At 38.1% G+C, this 19,261-nt stretch overlaps 1 protein-coding gene across 1 annotated transcript in view; it reads right to left on the bottom strand.

Annotated features, from left to right (window-relative positions):
* The window catches only part of HSD17B11 (hydroxysteroid 17-beta dehydrogenase 11), a 34,313-nt gene extending 21,494 nt beyond the window's left edge, over positions 1 to 12,819 (bottom strand). Inside the window, exons 1-4 of the mRNA XM_003985194.6 lie at positions 12,438 to 12,819; positions 5,164 to 5,271; positions 2,945 to 3,076; positions 750 to 856 (exon numbers count right to left, since the gene is read on the bottom strand). Coding sequence (XP_003985243.1) covers positions 750 to 856; positions 2,945 to 3,076; positions 5,164 to 5,271; positions 12,438 to 12,647 — 557 coding nt within the window. The 5' untranslated portion in view covers positions 12,648 to 12,819. The remainder of the gene's footprint in view (positions 1 to 749; positions 857 to 2,944; positions 3,077 to 5,163; positions 5,272 to 12,437) is intronic.
* Between the last annotated feature and the right edge of the window lie 6,442 nt (positions 12,820 to 19,261).

The raw sequence follows: 19,261 nt of genomic DNA, 5'->3' as shown, positions 1-19,261 counted from the left end.
TCCCACCTTGCAAACTTTTAAATGCAAGATATATATCTTTTATATATATGCATACATACGTATGTATACATGTGTAGATATTATATAAAAACAAGATACCTACCCATGCCTGTGTTTATATATTTATACGCATACAACTATGTCTGTTGTTTCTAGAAACTGGCCAAGCACTGTTGGGGTGTGTGCAACTCGTAGGTTCCTGTTGGCTATGGTGGCCTCACTATATTGCAAAGAATTGTCTTTTCAGTATACAGTGGAGCACACCATTACTGTTCCCTGCTTGTGATAGTTAAGTTCTTCAGTTATTACAATGGCAGGGATTTTTAAATGGATAACTATTATAGTTTTTTTTTTTTTTACAACAATTCCACTATTTAGATGTTTACAACATTTAGAATCCTGGATTATACTTTCTCTTTACACTACTTTGTTCCCACAAAGTTACTTTATTGAAAATTATTAACTTTTATTCATGGTACAAAAAGATTACTCTTGTTCTATAATTTCTTGCTCCTACAAGGGATGAGAACTGCTTTAAGAGCTGCCTTCTAATTGGACAATTTCCCTGCAGCCACCTCTAGAATGGTCAGCCTGGAGGGGATTAATGATTGATAAAGCTATTGTACAAGAGACTGTGCAACTGACTATTTCGGCAACTTCAAGTTTATCATCATTAACGGTAGTTTTCATTAGGGTAAGAAATCACATACAAGCATAGGAACAAATTAAGGAACCACATCCTGACTTACCAATATGCCAGTAAGAAGGGGACCCCAGTATGCCCAGCTGCGGAAGCCACAGTGACAATATGGCCATGATTATTCTTCATCATCACTGGAAGAAATGCTTTTGTAGTCTAGAAATAGTGTTGATTAAGAGACAATGGTATATTGTTATTTCTGATTTTGTAGACCTATTGGGAAGATTTCCAGACAAAGCTATACTTTATTAACATTTTCCTAGTATAAAAGAAAAAAAAATTTAGATTAACTGCCAAATGTGGCCACATGAGGCAAATGGATAGGATGCCTGGATTAGAAAAACTAATTAAGCAAGGCAATGGATACTGAAAACTTTAAGAATCCATTTCACTTAAATTGTGAACTTCTAATATGCCCTGGTCCTCTCTTTACCTTTTGTCACTGATACTTTCTATCATTTCATATACTGAATAGATATAATAATCTATAGTTATCAAAAGAATTTATATGCAATGTGAAATTGTTAGCAAATAGTTTGGTTATGTCATTTACCAAAATACTGAAGTGAACAGCAATCTTCTAGTAGTCACCGAATGCAATAAATATTTACTGAGCACCTATTATGTGATGAGGATTCAAAAACAATTAAGGCAATGCCCTACATTCTAACAGAGGCAGAAAGACAGGCAAACTTGTAAGTTATAAAAATACAAAGACATAGGTCAATAACTTGGAAATACTGACATAAGATAATACTGCATTTTTACCAACTCCAACATTCTTTTGAGATTATGCTTCCCAAACTGACATCCAAGAAAACTTTGAGAGGCCCTTTCAGGAATGGGCTATTTGGGCAATTTTCAGCCTCTTCAGAAATTCTTTTTTTTTTTCTCTCCATATATAATCTATAGACCTTGAATGGTGAGATTTATAATAAAGTTTGCAGCTTTGGGGCCAGAAAATACTCAAGGCCTGAGTCTCCTGAGAATCTGAAAAGCAAACTGGGCTCACTTTTAACAGAACCACAGAAGAGGACTTGGATTATCTCTAATTCCTTCTTTCATAAATAAGATCACATAGAGATGTGAGAATCTAGTTTATTTTTGTTTTTAATTTTTTTTAAGAATCCAGTTCAAAATTAAAACATATATAACAGCTGAAGTTTATTATTAATTATTATTATTAATATTTTTAAGGGGCGGGGAGGGAAAATGGTTGATGAGATTTGACCACAGCATGAAAATTGACTGTTTGGGTGCACCTGTGTGACTCAGTCGGTTGAGCTTCCGACTTTGGCTCAGGTCATATCTCATGGTTCGAGCCCCACGACAGGTTCTGGGCTGACAGCTTAGAGCCTGGAGCCTGCTTTGGAGACTGTGTCTCCCTCTCTCTCTCTGCCCCTCCCCCACTCATGCTCAGTCTCTCTCTCTCTCTCTCTCTCAAAAATAAATAAACATTAAAAAAAAAAAGGGAAGAAAGAAAATTGACTTCTTTGTGGGGCACCTGGGTGGCTCAGTTGGTTGAGCGCCCGACTTTGGCTCAGGTCATGATCTCGCCATTCATGGGTTCGAGACCCATGTCAGGCTCTGTGCTAATAGCTGGGAGCCTGGGGCCTGGAGCCTGCTTCAGATTCTGTGTCTCCCTCTCTCTCTGTCCCTCCCCACTTCTCTCTCAAAAATGAATAAACACTAAAAAATTTTTAAAAAATAAAAGAAAATTGACTTTTTTTTTTTTAAGTTTCTTTATTTTTTTTAGTAATCTCTACATCCAACATGGAGCTCGAACTCATGACCCTGAGATCAAGAGTTGCATGCTCTTCTGATGGCACCAGCCAGGCACCCTCAAAAATGACCTCTTTGTGGGGCGCCTGGGTGGCGCAGTCGGTTGAGCGTCCGACTTCAGCCAGGTCACGATCTCGCGGTCCGTGAGTTCGAGCCCCGCGTCAGGCTCTGGGCTGATGGCTCCGAGCCTGGAGCCTGTTTCCGATTCTGTGTCTCCCTCTCTTTCTGGCCCTCCCCCGTTCATGCTCTGTCTCTCTCTGTCCCAAAAATAAATAAACGTTGAAAAAAAAATTTTTTTAAATAAAAAAAAAAAAAAATGACCTCTTTGTATGATGTTATCCTTAGTGCCTGGAGAAAACTTCAGTATTGATTTGACACATCTTTATGTCTACTGAAAGCTCCACTTTAAACATAGTTGGGTTTTACAAAAGGGAATGTTCTTGTAAAAGAAGTCATACCTACCCAGAAATGTGCAAGTATATTAACTTCAAAAGTCTTTTCAATCTGAGGGTCTTGTGTAGCAAACAAATCCGATGTGTAGACTACACCAGCATTATTTACTAAAATACTAACATCTCCAATTTCTGCTTTCACCTTTAAAAATAAGACAAATATCTGCATCATTAAGAGTTACAAAGGAAGGTTTGCATGCAAGGATCATTAAAGAACTATGTGTTTTTTACATCAGATGTGAAAAAAAGAGTAGTTTTGTAATCTATGTGCCAAAATGGAAAAAAGAACTTTTTAATCTTAGCTACTTAATTTCAAAATAGCTAGACCTGGAAGTCTGGCAGGTAGAAATTTTCTTTTGCAATTTAGTCTCTTGACTTTGCTCTATTTATTATACCCGAGAGGCATCTGGCAAATAAAAACAAAACTGGTGACAAAAACCTAGCATTTATTTTTTAAATACTACTTCAAAGGGTAAGCAAAAAAAAAAATAATTGGCAAATGCAGGGACTATATAAGAAACTATGTAAAACTGATTATACCATTAAGCTAGTCACACCTTCTATTGCTTTATTTTTGTGGTCTGTCACTCCATTCTATTGTTCACCAACTATCTTCCCCTGGTGGCAGTTGGCCTATGGGCTGGCAACAAAAGAATATCCTGTCTGATATTTTTACGGTTCTTTGAGTAACTAAGCTTCTTGGTGGTTGGACCCTAGAGTTACAATGCATTCTGTTATACATTGTGTTCTAAATAAAAGCTAACTTCTGTTAGGAGTTACCATTATTAGATAGTGCTGCAGTGTGCTGGGGGACTGAGGAGGACGTGACAAATAGCCTATTATAGACTTTTATTGTGCTATGCATTTTGCACGATTTCATTATTTATCTCATTTAATTCTCACAATAATTCTATGAGCCTGCAACTCCTGGTACACTTACTTTAGAGAGGAAGAACATGAAACACTGAATGCCTGTTTCTTGCCCTAGATCACATGGCTACTAAAGGTCACATGGAGCTGAGACTCCCAGATCTTCTGACCTCAGAGCCCAAGACAATGGAATAGGTTCAAATAATGAAATTATCTTTTCCAGAACAGCTTATTCCAAGATGAGTCTAGAAGTGATTACTGTGTGCCAGGCACTGATATAAAAACTTTACGTCATTAATTCACTTAATTCTCCTAACAACCCTGAGGTAGGTGCTGCTGTGATCCCCATTTTATAATTGAGAAAACGTAGGCACAGAGGGGTTAAGAAATTTGCAGTGATACACCTAGTATTAACCGGAAGCATGTAGGTCTCTATGAAGGAAAACCATTGTTAATTTTAGGTAAAACAGTTATTGTTAAGTGCAGATGTTTCTTACCTACAGGCCCTGCTCTTACTGTACTCCCTTCCAGGAAAGCTATTTCCCACCACTAGCCTGGGTCATTTCTACTTATTGTTTTGTCTAAGCTCAGGCCTCACCAGTAATAGAGGCATCAGTTTGAAATAAAAGATTACAATTCAAGAATAGAAGTTCAAAATGTCCTCAAACTCAAATTCCCTAAACAAAGAGGTTCTCAAGGCTGCTTGAATCAGAATCTTTATACTGTGCTGAAATCTGATTTTCTGGGGGTGAGGTCCAGGAATGTGTATTTTAAGGAATTTGCCCAGGTATTTCTACTGATCTTCTTACTATCGTAGTATTTAGTTAACAAATATATGTACGAATGTGTTCAGAGTGAAACTCCATGATATATATACATAGCACATCTCAGTTATATACAGAAAAAGCAAATAATGCTTTATAGAAATCTATCTATCTATGATCAAAGCCTGATAAGCAATTAAATTTATCCTAACTCCCTGACTCAGTTCTTTGGGTGTCAGAAGACCCTGCCAGTGTTTCGCAGTGTCATCCAAGAATTTACCTGTAGCAGAATTAGATGGGTGAGGTGTGGGTGTGTAAGGCATTATACATGCAGATTCCTGGGCCCAGCCCTTGATTTACTGAAAGAAACCTTTGGGGTGTCTATTTTTTAAAAAGCTCTCTGGAAGATTCCAGAACACACCAAAGTCTGGGAACCTCAGTTCTACATTCTAGTTCTGGGTCTGCCACGAGCTGGCTGCCCAACCTTGGGCAAGTCACAAAACTTCTGCTACTTTGTCTGCATCATGACGAGGTCACCTCCAGAATCCCTCCTAGCTCTGACATGATACGATCCTAACCAAATGTAAAATTTCACCTTCTTTGCAGAGCTGTAAATATCTTCTCGATTACTGCAGTCTACCACAAAGGCATGAGCCTTCGCACCCAGTCTCCTGCATTCCGCAGCTGTGTCCTCAATTCCGTGCTAGGAAAGGCAATAACAAAAAGAAGAGAACAAAATAAATAACATGAACCTATATCAACAACTGAAAATAATGAAGGATAGTCAAGTTGTTTGAACTAGCATTTGGCAATAATTTAACTGGATGCATTTTTGGCAGGGATGCAGGTACACTTTGCTCTCATTACTTTGACTAGCTCCTTTTATTCTGAACTGAACTTAAAGCAACCTTTTTTAAGGAACATAAAAATCTTGGACACCTGAGTGGCTCAGCTGGTTAAGTGTCCAACTTCATCTTAGGTCATGATCTCGTGGTTTATGAGTTCAAGCCCTGCATCTGGCTCTGTGCTGACAGCTCAGAGCCTGTAGCCTGCTTAGGATTCTGTGTCTCTCTCTCTCTCTCTCTCTCTCTCTCTCTCTCTCTCTCTGTCCCCCCCCCCCCCACTTGCACTAGGTATCTCTCTCAAAAATAAACAAAAAAAAAATCTTAAAATACTAGTTTTGTAGTCATGAATTTTACATACTTTGTGAATATATGCATGTATGTATTCCATTTCAAGATTTTAAAAAATAACATTAAGCTTTTTTTTTTATGTCACTAAAAAACTATTCACGTACATTTCCAGCTGCAAAATAAATAAAGGGTTAATTACAGTTCATTCATCCATTCATTCACTCATTCCTTTAACATTTTAATTTTTAATCACGGTGCTTGGAAGAACCTGGTGGACACAAATATGAAGGAGACAGAGAATAGACCTTAGCCAGCTCACAGTGTAGTAGAAAGAAACCTAAAATAAGACTTAGGTGGGACATATGAAATTGTTAGTGTCAGAATAAAGGACTGAATAATGGCAGTGTCATATGGTTCACATTAATGCATTGTGGTAAGCATAATAACAGAACAATATACAGAGAGTTATGGGAACACAACAAAGGAGGGACATGCAATACAATTCTAGAAGAAGAGGTACCAGAGTTGGATCTTAAGGGTGAGTAGAACGGCCAGGTAAAGAGAAGGAAAAAGGCATGCCGGGCAGAGTGTAAACAAAGGGATGGATAGGAGAGAGGTCCAGTGGGAAAAAATATCAGCAGACTGGTGTTGCTGAGTCATAAAGTTCAAGGCCAGCAGGAGTCCAGATTAAAGGGCATTGTATGACATACTAAGTTTTATCCAAAAACTCAGTGGGGAGCCACTGATTAAATTATGGACTCAGATTTGTTATAATATAGTTAGTATTACATGTCATATAGCCAGTATTTTACTGATTACTCTTACTAAAGTATGGAAGACAGATTTTAGGGGTCAACACTGCAGGAAGAGAGAAAAATTAGTAGGCAGTTCCAATGATTCAGCCAAGAGATGATACAAGTTTAATTGTGGCACTACTAGAAAGAATGCAGAGAAGAGAATGAGCCTTAAAATATATCTTTAGGAGGTAAAATCAGCAGGACTTGGTGACTGGATGAGGAAGGTGGGAAGAACCAAAGCTGAAGTCCTTGCTTTTTAGTTTATGTAACTCGCAACGAGGTGTTGCAACAAGTCAGATGGAGGTCATGAGCAGATTTGAGAAACGGAATGATGAGCCCAATTTGGAGCACTGATTTTGTCACTTAAATTCAGGATCAGACCATAGAGCTGTTTTGTTTTTCCCTTTTTTTGTTTCCATTTTTGCTTGTTGGTTTGCCTTTACCAATTTTGTAGCTTCTTTTTATTTTGAAGAATGTCTCAAATAATACCTTGGATTGAGTTTTAGTCTGTGAACACTGCAAGCCAAGAAATTATTGTCAGCTAACCCACAAGTGGATGGACTTACTACATTTACCCACAGAAAGAATGGTAGAACAGAATACTAGTGTTGTGAATTTGCTAGTAACCTGCAATTACTCTTGCAGAAAACCCAAATCTGGAGAGCTATGGAAAGAATGTGCAGTTTGCTCACTGAACTTAATTAACTGTAGCAATAAAAGGAAATAGGGTATTTTCCCTTTTACTGAAATCTCTCACACAAACTGTTGTATACTCTGGAGAGGAGCCCTTACTCCCCAAGGGACACTGAAACCTTATGTTGCCCTCCTGTACCTAACAGGCAGCTTTTGGCTCTTTCCTTTAAAAGTAGATTTCATTACTCAGCCATCAAAAAGAATGAAATCTTGCCATTTACAACGAAGTGGATGGAGCTTGAGTGTATTATACTAAGTGAAATAGGTCAGAGAAAGACAAATATCATATGATTTCACTCATATGTGGAATTCAAGAAACAAAACAGATGAATGTAGGGGAAAGGAAAGAAAAAAAAAAGAGAGTAAGCAAACCAGAAGAGACTCTTTTTTACTCTTAACTACAGAGAACAAATGGAGAGTTGCCTGAGGGAAGGTGGGTGGGGGATGGGCTAACTGGGTGATGGTTAAGGAGGGCACTTGTGTCCAGCACTGGGTGTTATATGTGAGCGATGAATCACTAAATTCTACACCTGAAACCAATTTTACCATAGAAGTTAAGTAACTGGAATGTAAATTACAACTTGAAATAAAATTTAAAAAAGTATATTTCATTTATGTAGTATACACACAAAATGGAATGTTACTCAGCCTTCAAAAGTATAAAAATTTGACACATTCTACAGCATAGATGAACCTTGATGATATTAAGCTTAGTGAAACAAGCCAGAAACAAAAGGACAAATATTGCAAAATTCTAGTTATTTGAGATACCCAGCATAGTCAAATACACAGAGACAGGAAGTTGAATGGTGGTTGCCGAAGGCTGGGGGAGAGGAGGCTGGGGGAGAGGAGGCTGGGGAGTAATTGTTTAAGGGGTGCAAAGTTTCAGTTTGCAATGATGAAAAAGTTCTGGAGATGGCCAGGAGAGGTCATTTCATAACGACGTGAATGTACTTAACACAACTAAACTCAACACTTAAAAATGGTTAAAATGGAAATTTTTGTTATACATACTTTCCCACTATAAAAAAAAAGTTTCAGTAAGTATATTGTACTGATTCTTTGGGTCTGTACAAAGTTCGGTTCTTATTTGGAACAGATTTTGCAATTAAACTCCATTTGCCATGTATTCCATTTGCAGAGATTTGCTTAGTACTGGTCGGCTCTGTCAATGCACAGAGTGGGTGCTGGCAAATATGCCCTTCCTTTACACTGGCAGTCACACTTTTCCTACTTCCCTGGTCTTCCTCACTTAGGGCCAAGGTTGGCACTCCACACCTTCTGAACTATGCCAGAAAAGATTGTATGTATGTATGTATGTATGTATGTATGTATGTATGTATTTATATGGAATTTATTGTCAAACTGGTTTCCATACAACACCCAGTGCTCATCCCAACAGGTGCCCTCCTTAATGCCCTTCACCCACCCTCCCCTTCCTCCCACCCCCCATCAACCCTCAGTTTATTCTCAGTTTTTAAGAGTCTCTTAAGTTTTTTTTTAATGCAAGAAATTTAAGTTTAAAATTCTGCCAGGAAAAATTTTAGACATTCCCCATATTCATTCGGTGAGAAGTAAAAAATAAGCAGATCCTTAACATTTTTCTCAGCCCAGTGGAACTGCTCATCATTCTTCAAGATTTCCCGTGTTAACCTTTTTCCCTAGTATGTTGGATGCAGTTCTCAATTTTTAATCCTGGGCTCTCCTTTAAGTCCTTATTAATCTTTTGTCCTCTATCCCTACAACTAAAACTCTTTGTTCATTACCTAGACTACTAAACTTCTATAAGTTTTTCTGATTATTTCCATTGCTTTTTCCCATTCATTAATTCACTTTTCCATTCGATAAAGTCTTAGAGTATATACTAACTAGGTGCTCAGCACTTTCTATAAATTTGTCTTCACAAACTTATCTAATGAGGCATGGGGGTGAGAATGGTCAAGAAATGTGAGATTATCTACATTAAGCAATAAGGAATTAATGGCACGAGTCTCAGTAGAATAAGAAAGCTGAAGCCACCACTAATCCCTCCAGAAATTCATGCTCCTTTTTTATGGACCTCAGGACCAGTAGGAAGATGGAAGACTTCTGCCCTGAGAGGATATCTTTGGACCTGGCTAACCTTGCTGCTTGACTTAATCTGAGAAATTGTCTCTGGGGACAATTTGTCTTTGAACCCTGGAGGAAGAATTTGATCTGGCCCCTCCCTGCTTCCTGCTTATTCTGAAAACAATCTGAAACTCTCTTTTTTCATTCCTTCTCCACTGAGCCACCAGCCCAGAAGTCTCTAGGTTCTGCTGCCTGGATGGACTGCTTGAAATTTCCACTCTACTCTCCTCCTCAGTCAGGTTTAGTGGTTCTCAGACTTTCATAATTTTAAAATATGCAAAATTTCAAGGGAAGTGGACTGTGGTGTATATACTGAACCAGGACTGCCAATCTTTTTTTTTTTTTTTTTTTTTTAATTTTAATGTTTATTTATTCTTGAGAGAGAACAAGCAGGGGTGGGGCAGAGAGGGAGACAAGAATCCGAAGCAGGCTCCAGGCTCCGAGCCGGCAGTGAAGAGCCAGACAAGGGGCCTAAACTCACAAACTGCCAGACCATGACCTGAGCCCAAACCGGACGCTTACCCGACTGAGCCACCCAGGCACCCTGGACTGCCAATCTTTTATGTGGCCAAATAAGGACATTAAAACTAACACAGTTTTATATATATATACATATATATATATATATACATATATATATATACATATATATATATACGTATATATATATACATATATATACATATATGAAGGATATAATCTCAAAATTGTTGAAGGCTTATTTAAATGAAATAAATTTAACAAATACTACATTATTCTTGATTTTCTGCCACTTCCCTTACTACCTCTCTGGCCTACAAAACCAGCATTATCTCTTGCTTGGATTACTGCGGGTCTCCTAACCGCTCTCCCTGCCCCCCAGCAGCCTAGAATCTGTCTCAAAATCCTCCATTGGCTCTCCCAGGAAAAGCCAAAGCACAAACAATAGTTTGCAGGAAACTTTATGGTCTGGAGCTGCTGCTACTTAAGTTTCTAGACCAGCGCTGTCTCATAAAAATATAATGTGAGCCACGTACTTAATTTCAATTTTTCTGCTAGCCACACCTGAGAAAATAAAATTTAATTTAGTAATATGTTTTATTTAACTGAAAATAATCCAAAATATTATTTTGGAATATTTATTATTATAATGAAATATTCTATTTCAATATGTAATCCACAGAAAAGCTGTAAGATATTCAACATACTTTTTTTCATACTGTCTTTGAAATCCTGTGTGTATTTACACCTATGTCACAATTCAGATGAGTCATATTTCAAATGCTCAACAGCCACAAGTGGCTAGTAGCTATTACTAACCATTGTGTTGGAAAGCACAGATCTAGACTTTTCTTTTACTTCTCTCCTTTCCCTCACTCTGTGCCAGGCTTTGCGTTTGCTGATCCCTTTCTGCAGAGACAGGTGAGGGGCTCACTGCACCCTTAGCCTCTTCTGATCTTGACTCAACTATCTCCATCTCAGTGAGGTTTTGTGTATAAGATCAACACGATCCCTGTCCTCCACCTACCATACAAAGTCCCTCTCCCCTTTCACACTTTTTCTTTATACTTATCACCATCCAGCAATTACATAGTTTATTATACAGCATGTCCTATTTATTGTCCCTAGTTCATAAGGTTTGTGTTTTTCTCACTGCTGTGTCCTCAGTTCTGCATTAGAACAGTGTCTGGCAGATAGTAGGTGCTCAATAAATACTTGTTGGATAAAAGCACTTGACTCCAAAGCAGAAAAAAATTGTACAAATGGGCACAGGGCATTGGGAGTCATTAACACAGATGTGTAACCTAATACTTATACCTGAATTCCTCAATGGTAGCTTAAACTTCACTTTGTGAATAAGAACTAATGTGTGTTTACCATGTGCCAGACACTGCTAAATGCTTTGTGCATGCTATTTGGTATGTCTGCTACTTGGTATAATTTAAGGCAAGTACTGTTATTTTATTCCTTTTACAGAAAAGGAACCTAAAGCTCTATGAAGTTAGAAGGTAGCTTGTGAAGAAGTGGAGGGCTCTGCTGAGTCTGACCATACCAACCTGCCAGACATTCACCACCAGTGACCACATCAGATTGGACTGGGCCTCGTTTGTATCTTTCATTGCACATAATTATTTAAAGTCTATTTTCCCTATGAGATTGAAGGCAGGGGACCCTATGTCCTGTTTGGCACTGTGTTCTTAACAATCTATGCAACAGATATTCAAAAAATGCTTGTTGATTGCTATCTCAATCACACACTCATTGGGTGAACTCTCATCTAAATTTGCAATCCCTAAATTCTTGTTTACAGCACTGGGTGCTGACTAACGTGTAAGGGATGGCATTTCAGGCCTTCAGGTGCCTTCTGGAAACCTCTCTGCCCATCTACCATTGGCCAAATAAAAGATTAGATTCAAAGTCCTCCTCTCTTCCTTAAGCCTACACCTATTCTTGTAAAACACTGTGTACATTGAAGAGTTTTTTTTCTTTTCTTTCTTTTAAATTTTTTTATTTCATTTTATTTTTAAAGTAAACTCTATGCCTGATGTGGAGTTTCTGCCACTCCACTCATGATGTGGAGTTTCATGCCTGAACTCAACGACTCCGAGATCAAGAGGCACACGCTCTGCTGACTGAGCCAGCCAGGCACCTCAAAGAGTTTTTTCTTTTATATCGTTTTTAACAAAAAGATAATTTTAAAAATTACTTTTGGCAACTGCTATGATCCAATAATGTTGCTTTCTGTTGGCTCTCTTTTTAAACCCACTTATCTCAGTAATGGCCAGTAGGATTTTTTTTCTTAACAGGTGCAAACCTCTTACTTTTAATAGACTAGTTTAAAACGATTACTTTCCCCATCTGATTAAGATAGAAGGGTCAGTGAAATCAGGCTTTGGAGGAGATTACAAATTATTTTCAGGGCAAAAGGAAGTATATGTTTACAATGCCAAATTAGTGATGGGTAGTAACTGGGAATCCTATATTGTATAAGTCCATTTATCCTGTAATCATAAACACATTAATAAATCTATAAAATACCAATAGTAGTTTTTTTCTACCTACTTTATAGAGATGCTGGAAGGGGATGTTGCCTACAGAATGCATCCCTGTCTACAGATCAAAGGTGCCAAAAAGTAAAACAGAGTGAGCACTATTACCTTATTTATATCCCACAGAACCAGTTTGCTTTTAAGTTTCGCAAATTCATAGGCAGTTAGTCTCCCAATTCCGTGTCCAGCTCCAGTAATCAGGACGATTTCTCCAGTAACTGATTTTCTCTTCTTAGGAATGAAAAGCTTCAGAAGCGACTCTAAGCTGAAGATGATCAGTAAGGGCAGAAGCTGAAGACACTGCAGAAAGAATTTCATCCTTTTTGTTGCTGCGAGCTTTTGGTGTGTTTCCTTTCACCAATCACTCTAAATTGCTTCTGGAGGGTTGTTCCGTCCAATACCAGAGAGAATAAAAGCAAAAGCAAGGAAGGGCTCCTTTATCAGGGAGAAACAAACAACTCTGAAACCTTTCCTTCCGCTGGGCTGGGCTTCGTTCAGCCTTTCACAATTGGCTCGGGCTGCAGTGCGGAGCTGCTGCTCGCCAGCTCAGAAATCTGGGAGGGACAAAGTCCGGAGGAGGGCAAGGCTTCCCCTTCTGGTCCTATTTGACCCACTACCTCCGGGTCTCGAGAGCCGACCATCTACGCTTAGCTGCCGCCTGCTTTCCTCTCAAAGTTACAAAGATAGCTGACAGTGTCCCTGGCCCAGGTCAGACGCTTCTTTGAAACTTGATGCCCATCATTAGCGAAGGGATGCAAATGTAGTTTCCTGTCTTGAAAGGAACGTGGAGAGAGGGGTCAGTTGTTCCATACCCTCCAAACCTGCCCCGAAAAATTATGCTGCCTCACATTTTAGTTTGAACTAAGCTCGATTCCCGGAGAGCAGAGAAAATGTTGTCCTTTCAAGGACAGCAATAATCAAGGTCCAGGAAAAATCAGATCGTATCATAGGGGATTGTTTCCACAAGGAACACCAGTATATTTTTTTTGGATAACCTTTTTCACTCAACCTGTTAGAACTTGTGAAAAAAAAATGTATATATATATATATATATATATATATATATACACACACATATATATACACACACATATATATATATATACGTGTGTATATATATATATATATTACACTTTGGTAATTGCATCTTTATCCAGGTTAATAAATCATTGCCTCCAGAATGAATAACAAAATAGAAAGAAAATCACCTTGCATAAAGATTATCTATGTAATTTTTGGTTTAGTAGCCTATTTATATAAGTATTTGTAAAAATCCTAGAGATTGGTTACTGAAAAAAAAGACCCAACTCTGGGTTTCTGTGCAGTAAGAGCTTAATAATTGTCTGTTACATGTGGTTTTTCAGTGCAGTTTTTTTTTTATTTTATTTATTTTTTTTTCAACGTTTATTTATTTTTGGGACAGAGAGAGACAGAGCATGAACCCGCGAGGGGCAGAGAGAGAGGGAGACACAGAATCGGAAACAGGCTCCAGGCTCTGAACCATCAGCCCAGAGCCCGACATGGGGCTGGAACTCACGGACCTCGAGATCGTGACCTGGCTGAAGTCTGACGCTTAACCGACTGCACCACCCAGGCGCCCCTCAATTCAGTTTTTGACAGTAATTGAATTTAGGCTTTTTGTGAGACACTATAGTACTTTGAAAAGAGGCTTCAGTCATGTCGGTGACAGATGGTCACTATTTATATTTATTTATATTTATATTTATATTTATATTTATATTTATATTTATATTTATATTTATATTTATATTTATATTTATATTTATATTTATATTTATATTTATATTTATATTTATATTTAAGAGGCCGGAAGGGGTGCCTGGATGGCTCAGTAAGTTAAGTGTGGGGCTTCTGATTTCAGGTCAGGTCATGATGTCACAATTCATGAGATGGCGCCCGGCAAGGGGCTCTGTGCTGACAGTGTGGTCTGCTTGGGATTCTCTGTCTGCCTCTCTGCCCCTCTGTTGTTTGTGTGCGAGCTGGAGCACTGTGCTCTCTCTCTTTCTCAAAATAAATAAATATTTAAAAATAAATAAATAAGGGGCGCCTGGGTGGCTCAGTCGGTTAAGCGTCTGACTTCGGCTCAGGTCATGATCTTGAGGTTTGTGAGTTTGAGCCCTGTGTGCGGCTGTGTGCTGACAGCTTAGAGCCTGGAGCCTGCTTCCGATACTGTGTCTCCCTCTCTGTCTGCCCCTCCCCTGTTCACACTCTGTCTCTTAATAATAAACATTAAAAAAATTACAATAAATAAATAAACATTAAGAAAATAACAGGCAGGAAGATCACAAAAAATTGAAGTTCATGGGGCACCTGGTGGCTCACTTGGTTGAGTGTCCGAATTTGGCTCACATGATGATCTCTCTGTTCGTGACTTCGAGCCCCACATCGAGCTTGCTGCTGTCAGTGCAGAGCCCACTTTAGATCCTCCGTCCCCCTCTTTCTACCCCTCCCCTCCTTGCACTCGCTTTCTCTCAAAAATAAACATACATTAAAAAAAAAAAAAGACTAAATTCTCCTTTGGTCCCATCAACATTTCCCTCTTGAGAGCAAAACATTTTCAGCAAGAAGCTAAATGCTTACCTACACATTTGTATAATGTCAAGAAATAATAAAAAAAAAAAAAAAGTGAAGTTCACAAAGAATTCACACTCCTATCTATCATCTGCAAGTTTTTATTACTGCCCTCAAATCCACATTTATGATAGTATAGAAAGTTTACAGTTTCCAGAACTTTTTTCCACATATATTATCTCATTAGATTTTTTTAAAAGCCTCTTAGGAACTAGAGAAGAAAGCTATTTATTTCCCCATTTTATAAGTAAATAGATCAGTTAGATTAATTTTTTAAAGTTCCCACAGCAAGTAAAAGCATAACTGGGCTAGACGCAGGGTGAGGATTTGTCAAACGTTTTTGCCCAATACCTATACAAAGAAATCACATTTTACGTGTGTGTGTATTTACTTTCATATATGTTGACTTTCATACATATTCAGGCTCTTTCTCTAACATTTTCTATTGAGAAAATTGTATTTAAAGAGAACTGGGTAGTTTTGACTCACAAAGTTGACCAGAGCTTCCTTGGTGTAGGGAAAAAACCCAGTGTTTTCAAATAGTTACACCTGAATCCCATATGTGTATGTGACTTTACCTCCCTAAGGATGTTTCCTAATTTGTAAAATTGGGATGTTACTAATACTTAACCCTACAAGATTCTTGTGAAGTTCAAATGAGTTAACATAAAGCACAGTATTCTATCAACTGTATGTAAGTTATAATTTACACTAATATAATTATAATGTGGATGGTTTTGTGAGTGATAATTAGCTACTAATTTGACACAGTGGCAAAGTGTGATTTTATATGTTTGTGGTTTTTAAAAATGCCTTTCATTGGGAGAGTTTAAAAGTTTTCTGTGTGCAGCATCTTAATTTCAGGCTACCCTTCTAGCTGTTGAAATGGCATTTGAAAAAGCAAGAAAAAAAAGGTAAAGATGTGGAGCGCTTCAACCATGTTTTGAGCAACGACGTCTTAAGTAGGCATTATGCTAAGTGATTCACATATGCACACTTCATTTTATCTTCCCAACAGTCTTAAGAAGTAGGTTTGATGAGATGTCTATTATATGCATAAAGAAACAAAGGATGACCTGAGCTCACAGTATGAATGGAAGAGTTGGAATTTAGACCTAGGCCATTATCACTATGTTATATTTCCTTCTTTTTTAGGGCAAAGAAGAAAAGCTAAGCCAACCATAAATCACTTTGAAAATTCAAAAGAATCAAAACTCCTACTACTCATAATACTTCCTATTATTCATAACTCCTACAACATTCATAACACCTCCCTCTCATACCATTAGGTAACTTAATCCCTAATAGGCATTTGAGCACAGCTATTAAAACAAGGATTTTTAAAAAATATAATTTATTGTCAAATTGGCTTACATACAACACCCAGTACTCATCCCAACAAGTGGCCTCCTCAGTGCCCATCACCCATGTTCCTCTCTCCCCACCCCCCCTTCAACCCTCAGTTTGTTCTCTGTGTTTAAGAGTCTCTTGTGTTTTGCCTTCCTCCCTCCCTCTCTGTTTGTAACTATTTTTTTCCCCTTCTTTTCCTCCATGGAATTCTTCTAAGTTTCTCAAGATCCACATATGAGTGAAAACATATGCTATCTCTCTTTCTCTGACTTACTTCACTCAGCATAATACCCTCCAGTTCTATCCATGTTGCCACAAATAGCAGGATTTCATTCTTTCTCATTACCAAGTAGTATTCCATTGTATATATAAATCACATCTTCTTTATCCATTCATCAGGTAATGGGCATTTAGGTTCTTTCCATAATTTGGCTACTGTTGAAAGTGCTGCTACAAACATTGGGGTACACCTGCCCCTATGCATCAGCACTTCTGTATCCCTTGGATAAATTCCTAGTATTGCTGTTGCTGGGTCATAGGGTAGGTCTATTTTCGATTTTGAGGAACCTCCACACTGTTTTCCACAGCGGCTGCACCAGTTTGCATTCCCACCAACAGTGCAAGAGGGTTCCCGTTTCTCCACATCCTTGCCAGCATCTATAGTCTCCTGATTTGTTCATTTTAGCCACTCTGACCGGTGTGAGGTGGTATCTCTGTGTGGCATTGATTTGTATTTCCCTGATGATGAGTGACGTTGTGTATCTTTGCATGTGTCTGTTGGCTATCTGGATATCTTCTTTGGAAAAGTGTCTAAAAGCAAGGATTTTGAATTCCTGCCATTTTTTTTTTATCAGCTATGTGATACCTGGTTATTTACCCTCCCCTGAGGTCTCAGTTACTTCATCTGTAAAATGGGTATAATAGCAGCTTGGTTGAGTAAATGAGATATTTAAAAAGCATAGAGCATGACACCTTACATACAAATATACTTAATGAATGATAGCTATTACTGTATCTTAACCAGCCATCAGTAAGAGGTTTATGTTTGCAAGGCTGGCTCTGTAGAATGCTAGTGGATTCAGAAGGAAAGGTCGCTGTACTTATCAATTATATAGGCCAATAAAGAACAGTCACTTTTCTTTTTCCCTGTTATTCTAAAGAACACTGAGGAAGAACACTCAGAAATGATTGCCATACTGTGCTAAAGGAGGTAATTCCAATAGTTTTTCAGTCATTCTGGGATAGAAGCCTTCATACTTGGTTCTGAGGTCTGAATTTTAGAGCTGGAGGGTGTCAGAAATTAACTTGTCCAAGCATATTTTTTAAAAAAGTCATGAGTATATGAATTCAAAGTAATGACTATATCTGGTTTAAAAATGGTTCAAAGGTGCAGATAATAAAAAGACACAGTTCTGAGTCCCACCCTTGTCTAATTCTTCAAATGAACTCCTTAAAAAAACTTTTTTTTACATTTATTTATTTTTGAGAGACAGAGACAGAGCACAAGTGGGGGAGGGACAGAGAGAGAATGAGACACAGAATCTGAACTAGGTTCCAGGCTCTGAGCTGCCAGCACAGAGCCCAACACAGGGCTTGAACTCACAAAGTGTGAGATCATGACCTAAGCTGAAGTTGAGCCACCCAGGTGTCCCAGATAAACTACTTTTAATCTATTTAACTATCTCTTGTAGAATTGATTCCATGCCTCTAATAAAAGCTTACAGTTTCATTTCTTGGTTAATCAATAGTAGACATTAAAAAAAATTTCTTTTGTATTTATTTATTTATTTTTGAGAGACAGAGAGAGACAGAGCACCAGCGGGGGAGGAACAGAGAGAGGCAGACACAGAATCTGAAACAGGCTCCAGGCTCTGAGCTGTCAGCACAGAGTCCGAAGTTGGGCTTGAACTCACAAATCATGAGATCATGACCTGAGCTGAAGTCAGACATTCAACTGACTGAGCCACCCAGGTGCCCCAATAATAGACATTATTAATTGATTTTCTTCTATGACAGCTGAGGATGTAGCTCACTTATTCCTCCCCTAATACCCTTCTCCTTATATATTCCCAATATAAATTATGTTATTATCCTTATACTTTTGTTTGGTTATATTTAAAACTTTTACACTTTTTATGTCTTATTTATGCCACTGTATGATGAAACTTTCAGTTTCCCATTCTGTAAAAGGAGGGTAAGCCCTATTCTTTTCCTCAGGAGTCCATTCCATTTCTACCTCCCAATTTCTAATACCTGGTTTACTTTCATATTCTCAGGACTTATCATGCTGACTTTCTATTTTGTAACTGTAACATTTTCTGTGCTTGGTCTATGGTTGATTCTGAAAGGTAAAAGTCAAAAGATAGTATTTACATTCTTGTGACTAAACAGTGGCCTTCGTTAGCAAAAGGCTCTTACTAGAGTAACTGGGACAGACTGGATCAGAAGAAATCACTGTCATCTTGAAACTGTTCACACTTGGCCTTTATGAAATCTGAGGCAGCATAATGTTAAAGCAAAAACTCTGAAGTTAGGTTGGACTCCAGCTCTGTCACTCTCTAGGTGTGTGATTTTGAACAAATCATTTAAATTCTTTGTTTTAATTTCCTTCAGCATGCATTAACTTATTAAGAGACAGGACTGGTGGGTGTGACGTTTCCACTGATTGAAAGAACACAAATGATATGAAGAAAATTCTTGCCACAAGCAAAGAAAAAGAGGAAAGTAGGCTTCTTCTGACCCAGGGGTTTATGGAAAAGGAGAGATAATAGCAGTGAAGGTAAGTATTAAGAATGTAATAACTTGACTTCGACTCCAACCCCTACCCCTATATTACAGTTTGTCCAGTTCCAACTTTTATAATACCTATTTCTCTATGTTGTGAGGAATAAAGTTTCGTACAGTATTAACGGCTTTCTGTCGCACTTGGGATAAACTCCTAATTCCTTACCACAGACCATTAAGCCTTATATGATTTGGCTCTTGTGTCA

Source organism: Felis catus, chromosome B1, assembly GCF_018350175.1.
Source record: "Felis catus isolate Fca126 chromosome B1, F.catus_Fca126_mat1.0, whole genome shotgun sequence".
NCBI classification, from domain to species: Eukaryota; Metazoa; Chordata; class Mammalia; order Carnivora; family Felidae; genus Felis; species Felis catus.
Note: the sequence above shows the minus strand (reverse complement) of the source record. Positions and strands in the feature narration are given on the sequence as shown.